Raw genomic sequence first — 17286 nt, forward strand, 5'->3', positions numbered from 1 at the left:
AGACACACATAGCTGTCTATAGGAGTTGTTGCACCACTCAAAAATTCCGGCACAGCCGGATACCCGGTTCAAATCCGGGGTAGAAGAGGAAAGTTACATAGTGCTGCTTTAAGTGTCTGATACTTTCTCTTTCTCTTACACACTCCCATTTTCTCTCTGTTGCCTTTGCTGCTCTGACGTTTTGCTGGTCAGTTAGGAGAATTAGAGAGAGTTCAGTGGCTATGTTCTCAGGGAGCTTAATATTCAGGCACTAATCTTATAATGCTTTGATTGGAATACCTAATCTTCTTGTAAACACTGAGATCGGCATAGACTCTATCTGATAACATCTTCCTTCTGATCGAAAGAGATAGTGTAGTGAGCTACACTTTCTGACAATCTGTTACCGAGCCACAACCACAAATCTGACTGCTATTACATGTTTGTATACTTTGTGCCCATGTCAATTTGAGTCAGGCTTTGATTATGGCGAGACAGACCTTATTCTACGTCTCGCCTTCTACCTACATAAAGTAGCCATTAGTAGAAGCAGAACAAACATAATGTCAAAACAAAAGGATTTAATCTGGATTGATTAAATGGATAATTTACACTTTGTACTCTGTCTCCCTCGCCAAAAACAACTGATTCCGTTACAAGCAGATGCTCTTAATCCAGAGCGATTTACATTAAGCAAGAGCAAAAAAGCATGGGAATACATCACATATATAAAAAACATTTATCATGAAACATGCATAAGCTAAGAACCTAACAGTGGAATATCTATATCATGAAACTATACATATAAACTATACATATATACTATACTATGCTATACATATGTACTATGAAGTGCTATGACTACATACAATGCAATTATAGTGCTGTCTACATGACATGCTATAAGTCTGTATCAAATGCTATCTAAGTCTAAAAAAGTGCTATCTAAGGGGGTAGGGTAAGTGCTATGGGCCATGATGGAGTCTGAAAAGGTGGGTTTTTCAGACTACGGCGGAAGATTGGGAGTTAATTTTGGCCAACAGCATGGTCGTATCTGGCAAGGTATACTAGTCTAAATTGGGCCTAAATGAGTGCATAAGAATGCATCTTAAAATACAGATACTATTGTGGGGGTTAGCAGAGATGGAGTACTTGTAGAGAGGCTGGGGAATTGGGAATTGGCTATACTAAATTGGGACTTGAAGGGGAGAAAATGTTTTTCTTTTTTCTTGAAGGGGCATGTTTTGCACAATAACAGTCTTTTCATTATGTCTGCCCACGATCTCTGATTCATACAGTAGGCTATGTTTGTTTACCTCAGTCACTGATACTAAAATCTGATATTTTATTTTTATTTTTTCTATGAACCTGTGACTTGACACCCATACTGTTATAAAACGGAAATAAAAAGATTTTGAAAAGAAAATACAGATACTGGATTTCAAACTAGGGTAGAGTGAAACTCATTTGTCTTCCACTGATACTTCAAAACGGCTTTGATCTGCTGTACTGTCTCATAGTGTTGGTCTGTTTACTGGGAGTATACATGCATGTTTCATGTGTTGAGGGTGCACTTCTCTTCCTTTATTGTAGGCTACATACTAAAGATTATTTATGGAACAAAATCAGAAAGCTACTGATTGTTCAGTATTATCGGGTTAAAAACATGACTGTTGTTTTTGCCAGATTTAGCTAAAGCTCCAAATGTTCCCACATTGAGACAGTTAAGGTCAGCTAGAAACAACAAGCTCAGCCTAACATGGTTTATGGTAGAGTTGTATTAGATTAGGTTCATGGTTTCGAAGAAGGTTTCCAGTAATTAAGCCCGTCCAAAGTTAACCCCTTAAGTGCTGGCTGACCGAGTTTGTGTTCTAACTCACTGTTTCCTAAACAATGTGTCAGAGAACAACAACAAAAGAATGAAGAAATAAGAACTTAACTAATTTACCGCCAAAATTGCCATAGAGTGGCTGAAAGGAATTCACGGATCGCCACATGTTCACTTCAACGTTAAACCGTCTTAGTTTGAAATCCGTTTTACCCTCAAACTGCGAGTCAGGAAGTGAAAAGGCAATGTAACGTGTCCCGTGAATGTTATTTAATTCACCCAATCGGTAACCTATCGTTTAGAGAAATGAGCTGCAAATCAAGCTTGTTTTGGTCCAAAAAGAAGAATCCCAGATATTATGATCCTAAAAACTGCATTCGCATAGACAGCATAAGCCAGCGGAATTTTCATTTTTTGTTTTGTCGTACCTCACCTGTAGTGTTAGTGCATACAGAACACAGTTGTGAACCGTAATCAATTGATATTAAATAAGACGTGAAAAGGTGATCTCGGCAAGGTGGGCGTTTGGACTAGAAGGCGTCAAAATACACTTGCTCCTATGGACACACATCCCAGCACCTAAGTGGAGGTATCAGCTTCTGTAGACAGTGAGAGTGTTCTCCGGGGGTCTTGTTATGCTTTGATCTTTGGTATGTAGTGAATGTAGGGGTCAGGGATAATAGACTGGCAGGGGTGAAGAGACATGACGAGAGACAGAGGGAGCAGGAGACAGATATGGCAACTGAAGCTTGTTTCTCACTTGATGCTAAATTCCCCCGATTTTAAGCCCGATCTCAGTTGATGTGCACAACTTGTCCTCTTTTGTAAAATGGCTCATGTCTCTCGATTTTGCTGACTCATGGTTGGCAATAAAATCAAACATGCTTGATTTCAATGACGCTATCGAGACACTCGTCAATTCTACCTTTGTAACCCTAAGTTCCCTAACTATATATATATATATATATGACTTGGAACAGTTACCACATCTGCAAGCATGTCCCCCTGAAATTGTTCTTTACTTCTCCTTAGAGTTTCTGTTTTTAAGTTATTGTCTGTACATGAAAATTGGTCTTGCATCATATGCTCCATCATCAACAACAACATAAAGAACATAATAATGACATCAAGTAACAGCTGATATAATACATCTGACAACATGACATCTGCCACGGAGGACCATCTGACATCTGGCATGAAAGAACATCTGACAGAAAATAACAATCTGTTATCTGTTAATAATCATCTGACATGCAAGGAACATAAATGCCTTTTTATGCCTCATGTAAAGCACTTTGAATTGCCTTGTGCAAAATGTGCTATAAAAATGAATTTGCCTTGCCTTGCCGTGAAAACCCACGACAGACTGTTATGGATTCTATAACTTTCGCATCTTTTTGCTCTTTGCTCTGTGTTTTAGTTTACACCCTATCTTTCTTCTCTATCTCCACATCTCTTCTTTCACCTCCTCTCACTCCTTCTCACCTTTCCATCTTTATGTCTTCTCCTCCCTCCCTTGTGTCTTCCCCTGTCGTATTTTTCTCCACTCTGGGACTCTATCCACACCTTGGAGGTCGAAGGGCGGGAGGTTAACTGTCGTGAACAAACTACGACCCCACAGGGAGTTTTTAAACCTGTTATCTGTGTGTGTGTGTGTGTGTGTGTGTGTGTGTGTGTGTGTGTGTGTGTGTGTGTGTAAAGTAAAGGGTGTGTGGTTGTAAAGTGTCTTGAGACAACTTGTTGTGATTTGACACTTTAATAAAATTGAATTGAATTGAAGTGTGTGTGTGTGTGTGTGTGTGTGTGTGTGTGTGTGTGTGTGTGTGTGTGTGTGTGTGTGTGTGTGTGTGTGTGTGTGCGTGGGCGCGCACGTGTGGCCAAATGTCTGCTTCTTTTTTCCAAACAAGAAAAAATAAGCAGAAGACATTATGAATTAATAACCAGCTGTTACGTACATCTCCAGAATTGTGCTATGAAATGTAAATATCTGTGTCTATCTGTATTTAATGTGTGTGGAAACAACAACAGGATGTGTCCAGATGACTCTAGTGTAGCCTTAGCCTACTACAAATGGAACCAAAGGACCCTTTTATAACAATAAACTCTGAGACTGTACAAATTGACTGTTATGGGTCCATTTGGTTGTACCCTTGCCAACCTCCACGCAGAATACCGCGGACCCCCACGGAGGACGGTGCGGGGGTCCCCGTGGAGGTCGGCGCGGAGGTCGGCGCGGGGGTCTGCGATAGTCTGCCTGGGGGTCCGCGGATAAGGGGAGTCCCCCTGCCCGCGGAGGTCGGCGCGGTAGTCTGCGATCCGTGACGTCATGAGGTTCACGGTGATGCGTGTGGTTTATTTTCCACATGCCTGGTTGCTGGCGTCAATGTCCACATGGCTAGAATGTACCGCACGTTTGTTCTATAAATGGTAGATCTGATAGGCTGCAGCAGAGCAGCCCCCAAACGGTAGCAGATCTACCGTTTATGTCACGAACGTACCGATATGCTGTGAGCTTAGCTTGTTTTCTAGCCCAAAGACCCCCGTGGAGGTCGGCGCGGGGAACCCCGCGGAGGTCGGCGCGGAGGTCGGCGTGGGGATCTGCGATAGTCTGCTTGGGGGGTCCACGGATAAGGGGGGTCCCCACGGTCTGCGGAGGTCGGCGCGGAGGTCGGCGCGGGGATCTGCGATAGTCTGCCTGGGGGTCCACGGATAAGGGGGGTCCCCACGGTCTGCGGAGGTCGGCGAGGGGATCTGCGATAGTCTGCCTGGGGGTCCACGGATAAGGGGGGTCCCCGCGGTCTGCGGAGGTCGGCGTGGTAGTCTGCGATGCGTGTCGTCATGCCTTTCACGTTGATGCGTCTGGTTTATTTTCCACATGCTTGGTTGCTGGCGTCAATTTCCACATGGCTAGTATATGTTGTGACTCTTCTTCATGGCGTACAGACTATGGGATGTTATAGGTTGTTGCTGGAGACAAGGCAGCCAATCAGCAATCAGAAGTACTCGTCAGTATGGTTGCCAGTGTTGGCAACTGTCGTGACAGAAATAAGCTAACCAACCTCCAAAAACCAGCCAAGCAACTGTGAGGAAAAAAGTTTGGCTGGAAATAAGCGGACTTGGCAACCACTACTACCCACAGACTACCGGTGTCGGTCTGGTCGTGCAAGTTTCATAGTTTCAAGTTTCTATGACCAGCTTTGCAGCTGATAAAAATGTTCACTCAAGCCAAATGGTGCCAACGATTACTCCATTGAAGGTGCAGTAACCTGACTGTGACACTTCACTGTTGCCATGCAAGGTTTCCATATAAAAACTGTGTACATTTTTTTACTTTGGCTGTCATATATGCTCAGATACACTGACTATTTTAAGCAGCATCTCACTGATCAGTATTGATCAGTGAGATAACCCTTATTGGACCCCTGGGGCCCCCATTGGCCCCCCCACATGCCCTTATGTGGACAGAAAAAAAAAGAAAAACACCTGCCTGAGCAGGATTCTTTTTTCTTCTTCTTTTATTATGATTATCTTTTTGTTTTTTGTTCTTTTTTTAGGGAAGGGGCACTTTGAGGCAAAATGGCAGGGGCTCAAGCCCCCCTAGTCCCCCCCCTCTGCACCAGTGGCGTTTCCAGGAATTACATTTTGGGCAGGCAAGAATTACAGGCAAGATGTGTTAATTGTCGTCTAAAGGTTTTCAAAGAGATATACCTGCCAGACGAAAGGCTTGCATTTACATTTCAATGGGTGATTGAGGGTCGCGCTCTACCGTGACGGCCAATCAGCTGTCCACTAATAGTAATAATTGTATGGATTTTGGCCAGGCCAGAAATTGATTTGGACAGGCGGACGCCTGCCCTCGCCTTATTGTAGATACGCCTCTGCTCTGCACGTGCCTGTCCCCATGAACAGAGCACACGTGTCCGTGTCAACGATCGACCAGGCCAGGGGAGCGATTCAAAAAAGAATGCTAAAAGAAAAAAAACACTGAATTTTGCTGATATACAAAAAGCCTCATAAATTTGGCACTGACAGACTGCCAAAATAGCAAATCTACAAGCTCAAAGCGCTTTCATCCTGACACCTGAGCGTGTAGATCAGCTAGTATCTCTACTTTTGCGTGACAAATTGGGCATTCATTAATATGAAGGGAAAAAAACGTTTAAATATCAGCGACAGCGACTATATTCATATATTATGCTTTGCCAAGAATCACACAGATGAACGATTTAACCCATTTTGGGCGGGAACCCCATTATGTTATGCTTTAGCTATTGAAAAATAGCAGATCTACAAGCTCATAGCGCGCCACCGAGTGGCGCGCTACGAGCTTGTAGGTCTGCTATTTTTGAAAAATCAAAGAACGACTGACGTAGAAACAGCTTTTTCAGAAAACTGTCAGGATGTAGAAGACATTTTTAGAATCTGATCTCAGGTCAAAATGGGTTGACACTTGGGCCTGATGTCACACCTATGTGAAAGGTCTAATCAGGTCTGACCAAACTCTCTCTGACTCTGTCTAGCTTTGAAGTTCATTCCGGGACAGTGTTCAACTTCTCTCACCCTGTTATATATAGTCGTTGGAATGCTGTAAGGAGGAATAAAGAATTGACATACATAAATGAAAATAATGACGCACCAATGGGCTCGAATTTGCTAGGATCAAATACGATTAGATGACAAACAGATGACAAGTAGGCACATTGTTTTTCCTGCTGTTGTTTTTTTCTGCAGCTGGATTTATGTGGCTCCGTCTTTGCACACTTATAGCATGCCTGTTCTGTCTTTCAAGGTCAACTCGGCTGTATAATTTCAAACCTTTTTTGTGTCCGAAGTAGAGTAGAAATGCACATTTGGCAGTGGTACTTTGACGTACTCTGGAAATTTGCGAATGGAATGTTGAGCACAGTGCAGTCAAGGCTGAGAGAGCTGATGTTAAATCACCGGATGATTTACATTCAAGTCAGTTACAGATTACAAACTATCTTCATGTAATTGCAATCAGGGTAATGTTGTCTGTTTGCTTTGAGTAACCTTTGGATTACTTCATATAACATTGCATTCTATTGATTTTTGAGTAATCCAAAATGCTTGAAGTAATAAGCTGCTGATTACTGATTACAATTATATTAAATTAAGTAGTAATGTGTTACCTTCCCAACCCTGTACAGTTTATATGACGATGGAGCCCTCATTTCAATAGTTTTATTGGACCTTTTTTCCCAAGGAAAATGTATTTTATGAATTGAGCATCCAATCTGTCTATCTAATGGAGAAATGTCTAGTGTTAAACATGGAATGATGTGATGCGATGCTGCTCCACCAGTAGCAGTGCAGTGTTGCTGCTGTCACACCGCAGTGTGACTATGTAGGTGGTGCTTCCCCTCCTAGATGTACCTGAGTTTGGTTCCCAGTGTCAGTTCACTCTCCATCAGGTCCGAGTGCCTGACGCAGTGCCCTAACCTGACTCCGCCAGATGGGGCAGCATACACAGTGCTGCCTTGATCCCGCCTCTAGCTGCCGCTGATTGGCCAGGCCGTTTTGTGGCCGGGCATCAAGTCTGCCTGAGAGTTCCCAGATGGGAGCAAGAGGGGGGAACCCAGTGTAATCTCTGCTGCCCCATCTGGCGGAGTCAGGTTAGCAGTGCCCAGCCAACTTTGTGCTTCTCTCCCTGACCTTGTCATATGGAAAAAACATTGAACACAGTGTACAAACATCTAATTGTCAACCTGCTCAATCAAGAGCCACAGAATGTTTCCACATAGTTGTCACCTTAGTGTCTGACCGTGCTTGCATACTGTATATATGTTGGCTATTCTTGTGCTATTTTAGTGTATTTGTGTGTGTACAGTTTCTGAGACCCAAGTTCTTGTGAGAATGTTTCAGTTCTCTTTTGGAGAACTACACTATGTTGGGTGATTCATTAAAGGCAAGAGATCAGAATCCTTGCCGTTTACCTCACCAAGCCTGTGGATCTCCACCATTCTAATGCTTTGGTATACTGGCATGCGCTACAACTTCCAGCTAATGAGTTAATCATAGAAGTCACATAAGTGAATGCATTATTACTTTAAAAACAACATAAACCGTTATAATTAAGGTACATCAGGTACCTCAGGTACGTGTGTGTGTGTGTGTGTGTGTGTGTGTGTGTGTGTGTGTGTGTGTGTGTGTGTGTGTGTGTGTGTGTGTGTGTGTGTGTGTGTGTGTGTGTGTGTGTGTGTGCGCGTGTGCGTGTGCGCGTGTGTATGTGTATGTGCGTGTGCATGCATGCATCTGTGAGGGAGAGGGTTTTTTTTTTTACCAGTGGCTTGAAAAGCACTGGTCTATGAATACCCATGAAAGGTTAGACATGCTAGTCGACATGCTAGTCATACTGACGCGTAGTTCTGATTGGCTGCCTTTCTACGCAACCCATAGAGGGGGGGGATGCAACCAGACACTTTGAATGCCATCGGCGAAACGGCCGCCGCCATGATGCCTCAGCAAAGCAAAGCAGAGCACACCAGAGCACACCAGAGCACACCCGCTGATTTAACAGTAACATATTCGGATATCGCGGACCCCTGCGATTTTTACACATGACAGATGTTTTTTGTACCTGCCAAGCCAATGTCAACACTACAACCGACAGCTGTGCGTGAGGCGCGACATATAATGGCTTGGAGAATGTGCTACAAATACAACCAAATGGACCCATAACAGTCCATTTGTATTTCCATCAGAGTTTATTGGTATAAAAGGGTCCTTTGGTTTCATTTGTAGTAAGCTAAGGCTACACTGTCAGTTACAGAGTCACCTCGACAGATCCTGTTGTTGTTAATACTACTCATCTCAGCTTAATGGCAAAGGAAATGCATCTCATTTCCATTTGTATACGGATGTGCATGTGGTAGTCTTCATATCTGATGTACATCTCTGTCCATACAGCTCATTTCATCTCCCATCCCCAGAGGCGTCTCTCAGAAAGAAAGTTATGCTCAGGATTTGACTGTGCACTGCTCCAATTCAGTTCTCCCATCCTTCTAAGTAACACAATGGATGATACAGAGTAAACACTTTAAATGGTAAATAAGTGGTAAATGGTGCCATTTATGATTATCCAAGGCACTACATTTGGTTCCATTTGTGCTCTCTTCAGAGTTAAATGAATGCTGAGGATTGTACTGTGTACATGTGGTGTATCACTCTGAGGAAGAGAGGAGCCATCAGGCCATGCGTAGCACCCGGGTGAGAATCTAGCAACAGCATTTTTAGCACCCATCGGACGGTGTGATATTTTTATGTGGCGAAGGGGTTCAAGAGAGGGCGTGAGGGGATGGCAGGCCAGGGGTGTGTGTGTGTGTGTGAGGGGGGGGGGGGGGGTCAGTTTCCCCGATCTGTGGAATTTAGTGGAGAGGGCAAGGAATGCTGGGAATGCTAGTCATGAGGTAGGCCAGAGGAGGGTGGGGTCACTGGAGGTTGTTAGGTCAGCTGCTGGCTCACACCCAAAGCTGATCAGGGCTGAGGGTCTTTACGGAACATAATATGACACTACCATCTCACACTGGGTGAAGCAAGCTAAACGCCTAATGGTACAAAACCAGTAGCAGAGAATTGCTATGCTAATCATTACTCTATTTCAGTCACTACTCCATGCTCACCAATAGGGTGCATGTAGCCTTTCCAAACGACCGTGCGTTTGGACATACATGACACGCAAACACTTTGCAGTCTCTATCATTTCATTCTCCTGCGTATTGTGTAAGCCCTCTTCATTCTCTCTTTCCTTGCCTCTTTCTCCTAGAGATAAAAAAGACGCACGCACGCACGCACGCACGCACGCACGCACGCACGCACGCACGCACGCACGCACACACACACACACACGCACACACACACACACACAATCCTCTCGTCTTTGTTCATTGCTGTATTCCTACCAAACAGTTACATCAACACGCTGGCAAGCACTGATAAATAGTGGCCAGTGTCCTCCCACCTCTCTCTCTCTCTCTCTGTCTCACTGTGTCTCTCATCCTCCAGGACTCTCCCCTGTGGTATCATTTTTCAGGGCTTTCCTGGAGAAGCCTCAGCCTCTGGGAATGGTGCCTGAGAGTCGTCCATTAGTTAGATTAGCCACTCTACGGGGAGGCTCTGTTTCGCTCTCCCCCCGGCCCAGACGGACAAAGCCCTGGCCTGGCCCACATTGTAATATTGTCAGGACGAGCTGGGCTTTGCCAAAAGAGCTCCTGTCACTTTGGCTGATAAGGACACAGACAGAGGGATGGGCTGTGTCTGCTAGGCTTGTTTGAAGGCTGTTAGGATGTGTTGTGAAAGTGGGGAACCATTTTCAACGTTAAACGTTTGTTGTTCTCTCCATGTTCAAAATGGTTTCCGAGTGCTCTGGTTTCCTCTCACACCAAAAAAGACATGTATTAGACACATACTCTTGCCAGTGCCCTTCATCATATGGAAAAACGCCTATTGCGACATGTTGTTTGTAGATCTGCTATTTTCACTAGAGATGTCCCGATACTGTATCGGTATCGGGAAAAGTATCGGATCGGCCCTTATTTGTCATATCGGGTCATATCGGTATCGGTGAATATGCCAGTCTAACCACAGGACGACACAGGGGTAAGGGGTTGACATTATGGCAAGGTAAATAAAATGTTGGTAAATGTGGAGTTTGCTTTGGAGTTGCCCAAACTGCAAGTGCACATTTGAGTGAGGAGTCTGCTATAAACACAACACGAGATATATAGCTAGATTGCTATAAACACAACATGAGATCACGACACTGGTATCGGTATTCGGTATTGGTATCGGCTAACACAGAAATTGTGGTAACGGGATCGGATCGGAAGCAAAAAAAAAGTGTATCGGGACATCCCTAATTTTCACTCATTTAAGTGGTTGAATATAAAGGACGAACTCTCCCACATGAGTCAATAAAGTATAGCTTAACAAGTTACACTCGACTGAAAAAGCTAAACATTTAATATGTGCAATATTTAGTATGTAATTATCACTGTCTGTGTAGCCTCGGAGACCACAGGCATTTTCTGTCTGTGTGATTACTAGTGTTTTGTCGCACTTTTCAAAACAAAGTTGCAGCAAGCAATCTGTCTTAAGGGCAGATGCATTATACGTACTACAGTGAGTGACTTTTCTAAAAAAAAACATTTCTTGACTGAAATTGTCATGTTTCCATCTATCCTGCAGCCTCTGCAGAAGAACGGCCAGATTTCCAGTATGAGCAGCTTGAATGACCACGCGGAAGACAACACTCTGACAGAAGGTATTGGTGTGTGTGTGTGTGTGTGTGTGTGTGTGTGTGTGTGTGTGTGTGTGTGTGTGTGTGTGTGTGTGTGTGTGTGTGTGTGTGTGTGTGTGTGTGTGTGTGTGTGTGTGTGTGTGTGTGTGTGTGTGTGTGTACTTGTATTACTATACTTGTGACACAGCCAAATGTCCTCACAAGTATAGAGGGTATGCGCATGCACAAAGTGAATGGCAGATCGAGTGGCAATCGAAGTGAGTGACAAAGTGAATTTAATGTTGTTTAAAGTAATTTAATGCAATCAAATATGACTTTTCTGTGTGGATGTATGGGCTGTCAAGGCCAGAAAGTAGTTTCTTGCCACTCAGTAGGCGTTCCCGCATAACTTCCGGGTATGATGATGATGTCACGCGCATACCCTCTATTGTAGAATTTGAGAAATAGACCATTTTCCTGGTCCTCACAAGATGACCAAGATTATTGTTGTTGTTGTTGTCGTTTTGTTAGGTTTACCTTTTAGGAAATGATTCAGGTTAGAATTATCCATGTAGAGGATATAGGCTTAGAGATGATATTTCGGAGTTATTAGTTGTGCAATGATCCCAGCTTTAGGCTTAGGGGTAAAAATACAAACCTGTGTGTGCTGTGCGTGCGTGCGTGCGTGCGTGCGTGCGTGCGTGTATTACTGTGTATATGGGTGTTCTTTAAGACTCTGGCCTGCAGACCCCTGTGGCTATGGCTCCCTGAGATCAGCTTGATCCCAAACTAATCCTTCTGTCAACACAAGAGGGACACCTACATTTTATTTGACAGTTTTAGAAATATCTCTCACTCTCTCTGTCTCTCTCTCTCTCTTTCTCTCTCTCTCTCTCTCTCTCTGGTACCACCAGCTTAACCGGCCACTACAACAAACACAATTGGCAACAACAGATCTCTGTTGTTGCATTAGGAGTGGAACTGGGAGGAATATCGTGTTCCTTCGCATCGCGCCACGCCCTCCCAGTGAAACTCAGGTCAGGTGAAAAGAAAGGGCTGGAGACTGTCGGACGAGAAATGCTTGTCTACACCATCCCCAAGACCAAGCATTAGGGTTAGCATTGAAGCAGTGCCACCGACTACACACATTGGGGGGTTTACTGGCATAATGATTTTTTTGGGGGGGAAGTAAATGGGAAAAGAGATAAAGTGACAAAATACGCTTTAGTGATACAAAACACTGATAAACATAAGCATTAGCCAACCCAACATAGTATCAAATACATTTTCAACATAAAGTATGTCGGAGTTATAACCTGTAAGAGCCATCTGATGACCTCCTATCACCATGTCCATGTGTGTGTGTGTTTTTTTTGTTTTCTTTCTTTTTTTGTTTCTAACAGGGTCTCCCTCAATTTGGGAGGGCTATAGGGGTGTGTATTCCCTCCATAAATATTTAGCAGGCCATGACCTGAGCCCAGCACAAAGCGACCTACGCTACACTTCATAAGACGGCATGGCCCATGGGAGGGAGTAACCCTATACTACATTAAACACAGCGATATGTCACATACCGCCCCGTCAAATAACCTATTTAATAAGCTATTTAATGAAGCGATTCTGTCCGTTTATAGAGTAACCCTATACCCTCTTTAGAGGAGACAGTGATAGATAGAGAGCATGAATGGATGTGGTATGTGGACTAGTGTGGAATAATTTACTTGTTGAAACACTTTTATGGAGATGCACTGGGAGTTCATTAGATTTGTAGAGAGATGTGTATGACTGAGGAGGGAGAAACCAACCATACATGGTACTATAGTATTCACCTATGAAAAACATTTATGTTTATAAAATCATGTCCTTTAGCATGCAAATTATATTTCTTTTTGGGGGGTGGGGGGGTGTTGGGAAATGGTTATTGTGCATGTTGAAAGCAAAAAGAAACACAAACAGATTTCCCATTTATGTTGTGGCAGAAATGCCACAGAAAAATGTCTGCAGATTCCATTTGGGCCTTCTCATAAATCTAGGCTACTGTGGAGCATTATTGAAAAAATACATTTTGAAGCCTAAGTGGAACGCCTTGGAATGTATTTCATATTGCTCCAGATGTACAACTCTAGGAAAAGTTCCCTACTCAGTCATATGTACTGTATCAGTATAGTATTTGTTGGCTTGGCAGGGATGGGTTGCTACAGAGTTATCACATTACCACTACTCCCTACATACCCAGAAGTATTTGAATTGACATTGATCTTCATAGAACCTTGGGTTGTATAGCTACCTATGATGATACCAGTAAGACACCCTGAGGGCGAGAAGAAACAATGCACGTTTTCATAGTAAATGCGACCTATGGAGTGTCCGCCCTGAGACTGGGAGGTCGGGGTTCAATCCCTGGCCGGGTCATACCAAAGACTCTAAAATTGGGACCCAGTGCCTCCCTGCTTGACACTCAGCATCAAGGGTTGGATTGGGGGTAAGTCCCTGCGACATACTAGCGTCATGTCCAGGGGGTGTACTTGTACATCAAGCTGCCTCACGCTACAGAAACAGGAGATAGGCTCCTGCCCTATGGGCCTCATGGCTCGGCAAGGCTACTTACTATGGTCGCAATTAAGTACAAGACATTGTCAATCAACTTCATCTTTGTTTCTCTGTGATTGAGGAACAGGAAGGACTCCTGGATCGCTGCCCTCCACACTTTCCTATCTAACATCAGGTTCTTGAGCTCTACAGTGTTGTTAGGTAAGCTGTCACGCCGCAGTGCATCTACGTAGGTGGCGCTTCTTTCCCCTCCTGGCTTTGCCCTGGGTTGGCTCCCATTTTTGCAAAATATTGCAGAAAGTATTGCAAAATAATACTTTTAGCAAGTTAGCATTAGCTTGGAATGCCTTCCTGTGATATCATTGGTTGGCAGGTTTCTGAACTGTCCACCAGCCCACTTCTGCGACAGTTAGCAGACAGAAATGGTGCCATTTTATAATGAGCATTAGAGAGGACCGATTATATGAAGATGAGGTTGAAAAGGTGTTCCTTTAAAACCAAAGCTTTTGGGTTTGTGTTGTAAGTTAGAGATGCAGGACTGTTTAGGGAGCCAGTTTACGGTTTGACGGTTTGTATCTATGTCTGTCTGTGTGTTTATTCTATTCTACAAATCTGTGGCTGGCTGTTTATCTATGTGTCAGAGTTATGTCTCACTGCACGGTGCAACGCGTTTGCATGTCCAAGCAGGTGTGGCATTGTGTGCATTTGCAAGCCTCAAAAGTAATTTGTGTAGGTTGTGTGCACCAGCACCTAATGAAAACACTGTCACCCACAGATATGCATTGTTGCTTGTGGAAAGGAAACCAAATGGGCACTAAAGTTCACCATTAAAATGACTTTTTTCTATCGATTACTCACCCCATGGAGACTTGAATTCATGGATAGATTTTAGTTTTTGTCGCATTCTTAAGCCAATTATTTGATAACCAACAGGTTCCCTATGGAGACACAAAGGAGACTCTTATAGTCTCCTCGCATAGCTGAGGCAGCCCATCACATTGTCACTGGTTGTTGATAATGCCAGTAGCACAAACCGTACATGAGTATAAACAAGGAGACAACATAGTCAGAGTAAAGTGGACCAAACAGGCTGTTGCGCTCCATATTTTGTATTCATTTCCAATCAGGTTTAATTTCTAGGTCACACTGAAGATGGAAATATCCATAGTTTAACCTTAAATACTTGAGTTTGGATTTGGAGTGAAAGGATGATGCACAGAATAGAAAACAATCAAAGGTGAAGGACATTCGAGGCTCTAGGGAGTCGAGGATGGAGGTATAAAGTGGGAGAGAGCGAAGATAGCAGAGCAGAAGGTATGGAGGAGTACATACTATCCCAGCACTGTTTTGCATCTGCCAGCCAGATAAAGACAGCAAGGAATTGTGGGAGAACTGAGGAAACATTTCACTGATAACAACAAAACAACAACAGGCTGCACATCAAAGACACATGCACGCAGGTGCCATACGGTAATTTGTAAAGTTACAAACCTCACCTCATATCATAGAAAATCACACCCGTGTGAACTGAGTGGTTTAAGGTCTTATATAGACTGATCAGCTGTGGTCTGACGTAATGTCTGACGTAATGAAATCACACCCGTGTGAACTGGGTGACCATAGCAACCATGCTAATTTTTTGGTACGAACAGACAGACAGACAAACAGACAGACACGTAAACTAACAAAGCCAGTTGTAGGAGTGGTTTACACCACTCAAAAAAACTCACCTCATAACATATTTCTCTCTTTCTCCCATTCGCTAGAACAGTGGTTCCCAGACTTTTTAGCCCGTGACCAAAAAGAGAAATTATTACCCAACTGAAAATTGCAGATCTACAAGCTCACATCGTGCCACTTCGTGCCACGTTGTGAGCTTGTGGATTGGCTATTTTTTACTACTTCTTAAACATTTATTTTCTATATTATTGATTTTTTTCAAATTTTCTTTTATTTATTTAAGAAATTACTTGGAAAAACTAATTAAAAACAAAATGTAGGAAACAAAAAAAATAAGGGACCCATAAAAAGGGGTCAGTGGGTCACTGTTTGGGAAACAGTGTGCTAGAACCTCTCTCTCACACACACACACACACACACACACGCACGCACGCGCACACACACACGATGCCCCTGCCTCCTCAAGTTGGTGTGCCTCTCCTTTGCACCATTTGCAAGCTTAGGACACCATTGTTGTTGCCAGTTGCCACTTGATTCTCCCCCAATTTCTCATAGAAAGAAAGATGTGCAAGAGAGAGAGAGAGAGAGAGAGAGAGAGAGAGAGAGAGAGAGAGAGAGAGAGAGAGAGAGAGAGAGAGAGAATTGAGAGTATAATGCTTTCCTATGTAATCTTCTTAACACACTTAATGAAGTGAAACATTTTATAGTTATAGCAAAGACTGTGACACATGAGAGCAGGTAGGGGTGTGTGCGCATGCATGTGCGTGCATGTTTGCGCATGCACAACTGGTCTGGCCCGCATGAAGTGGCATTTTACCTAGTCCTAGTGTGTTACCTACCTATTATGGACTCCACACCCCTGACGTCATAAACCCTACATACTTTGGTGACTGGGGAGCCCCAGGGGTCTATTTGTCCCTCTTCCTTTTTCCTCTACACACCAAATGCCTTTGCCGAAAACACCCGATCTACAATAAGCTCACATATTGTGGCATTACAATGTTTGTGAGTTTGTAAATAGGCTATTTCCGCCGGATGTTCACCCATTATTACATGCACGGAATAGGGAAACTATGTTTCATGTGCTTAAACAACATTATCCAAGTTACGCAACTAACTATCTATCTTAATAGTCAACTAGTACAGAAGGTCCCTATCATGTGAATGCTTGTATTTGTTCCATCGTTCCACGGTTTTTAGATTGGTCTATCGGTCCCTTCTGCCACTCAGTCCCACAGGAAGCTATGAGGGAGGAAGAGAGGAAGGAAAAAAGGATATGTGTGTCGGGCTTCAACGTCTTGTCTTCCTGCATGCAGGCTGACCTCACTGCACATGGGGGGGCGGGGGAAATCTTTGAAAGTCCTCGGATAACCCAGTGAGATAAACTGTTTTGTGTCTTGGGCTGTTGTCTGTAAGAGGACTTTATCCACCCAATATACTTCATTGACCGGAAATAGCTGCATTCTCAACATGCTCACAATACATCTGTGAGCCTGTAGTGTACATCCGCTTTTTTCGCTGAATGTTTTCCCCAGAATAGAAACATAGGAATAGTAGGTTCATGGGGTTAAAGTAGAGCCGCAGCCCAAACAATATATTGTTCTGGTTAATATATATTTGCCTTTTTGTGATGACATTGGTATCAGTATCAGCAATTGAATGCCACAGACGAAAAACAGTCTAAGTCCACACTATTTATCCATAATGTATAAATGATAGATAAGGGGTCAGGACAACGAGGCTTTTTCGTGGAGGGGTCAGTCTGAAATTTGGACTTAGTTTTTCGTCTGTGGTACTCAATTATACAGCTGATGTGTCTCTATTTCTAGCCACTTTCAACTTGGCATCCCAATTTTGAGCATGTCATTATAGGTGAATTGTAGGCACACTGCAAGGCAGAGAGAGAGAAGCCAAATTCCATTACCTTAATTTTTGCCGATTGGCCTCCTACACAGCGTGACTCGGAAATCGCTCTTGTCCCTAATTAACTTTGAGACGAGAACGAATACATATA

The 17286-nt window shown here is 43.5% G+C and overlaps 1 protein-coding gene across 3 annotated transcripts in view; it reads left to right on the top strand.

Moving 5' to 3' along the window:
• The window catches only part of akap12b (A kinase (PRKA) anchor protein 12b), a 65387-nt gene that overhangs the window by 22553 nt on the left and 25548 nt on the right, over window positions 1-17286 (top strand). For all 3 annotated transcript variants that reach the window (XM_079526699.1, XM_079526700.1, XM_079526701.1), the window contains exon 2: window positions 11012-11087. In XM_079526699.1, the coding sequence (XP_079382825.1) occupies window positions 11012-11087 (76 nt within the window). The remainder of the gene's footprint in view (window positions 1-11011; window positions 11088-17286) is intronic.

The sequence above is a fragment of the Electrona antarctica genome (genome assembly GCF_951216825.1).
Source record: "Electrona antarctica genome assembly, chromosome: 17".
In the NCBI taxonomy this organism is placed as follows: Eukaryota; Metazoa; Chordata; class Actinopteri; order Myctophiformes; family Myctophidae; genus Electrona; species Electrona antarctica.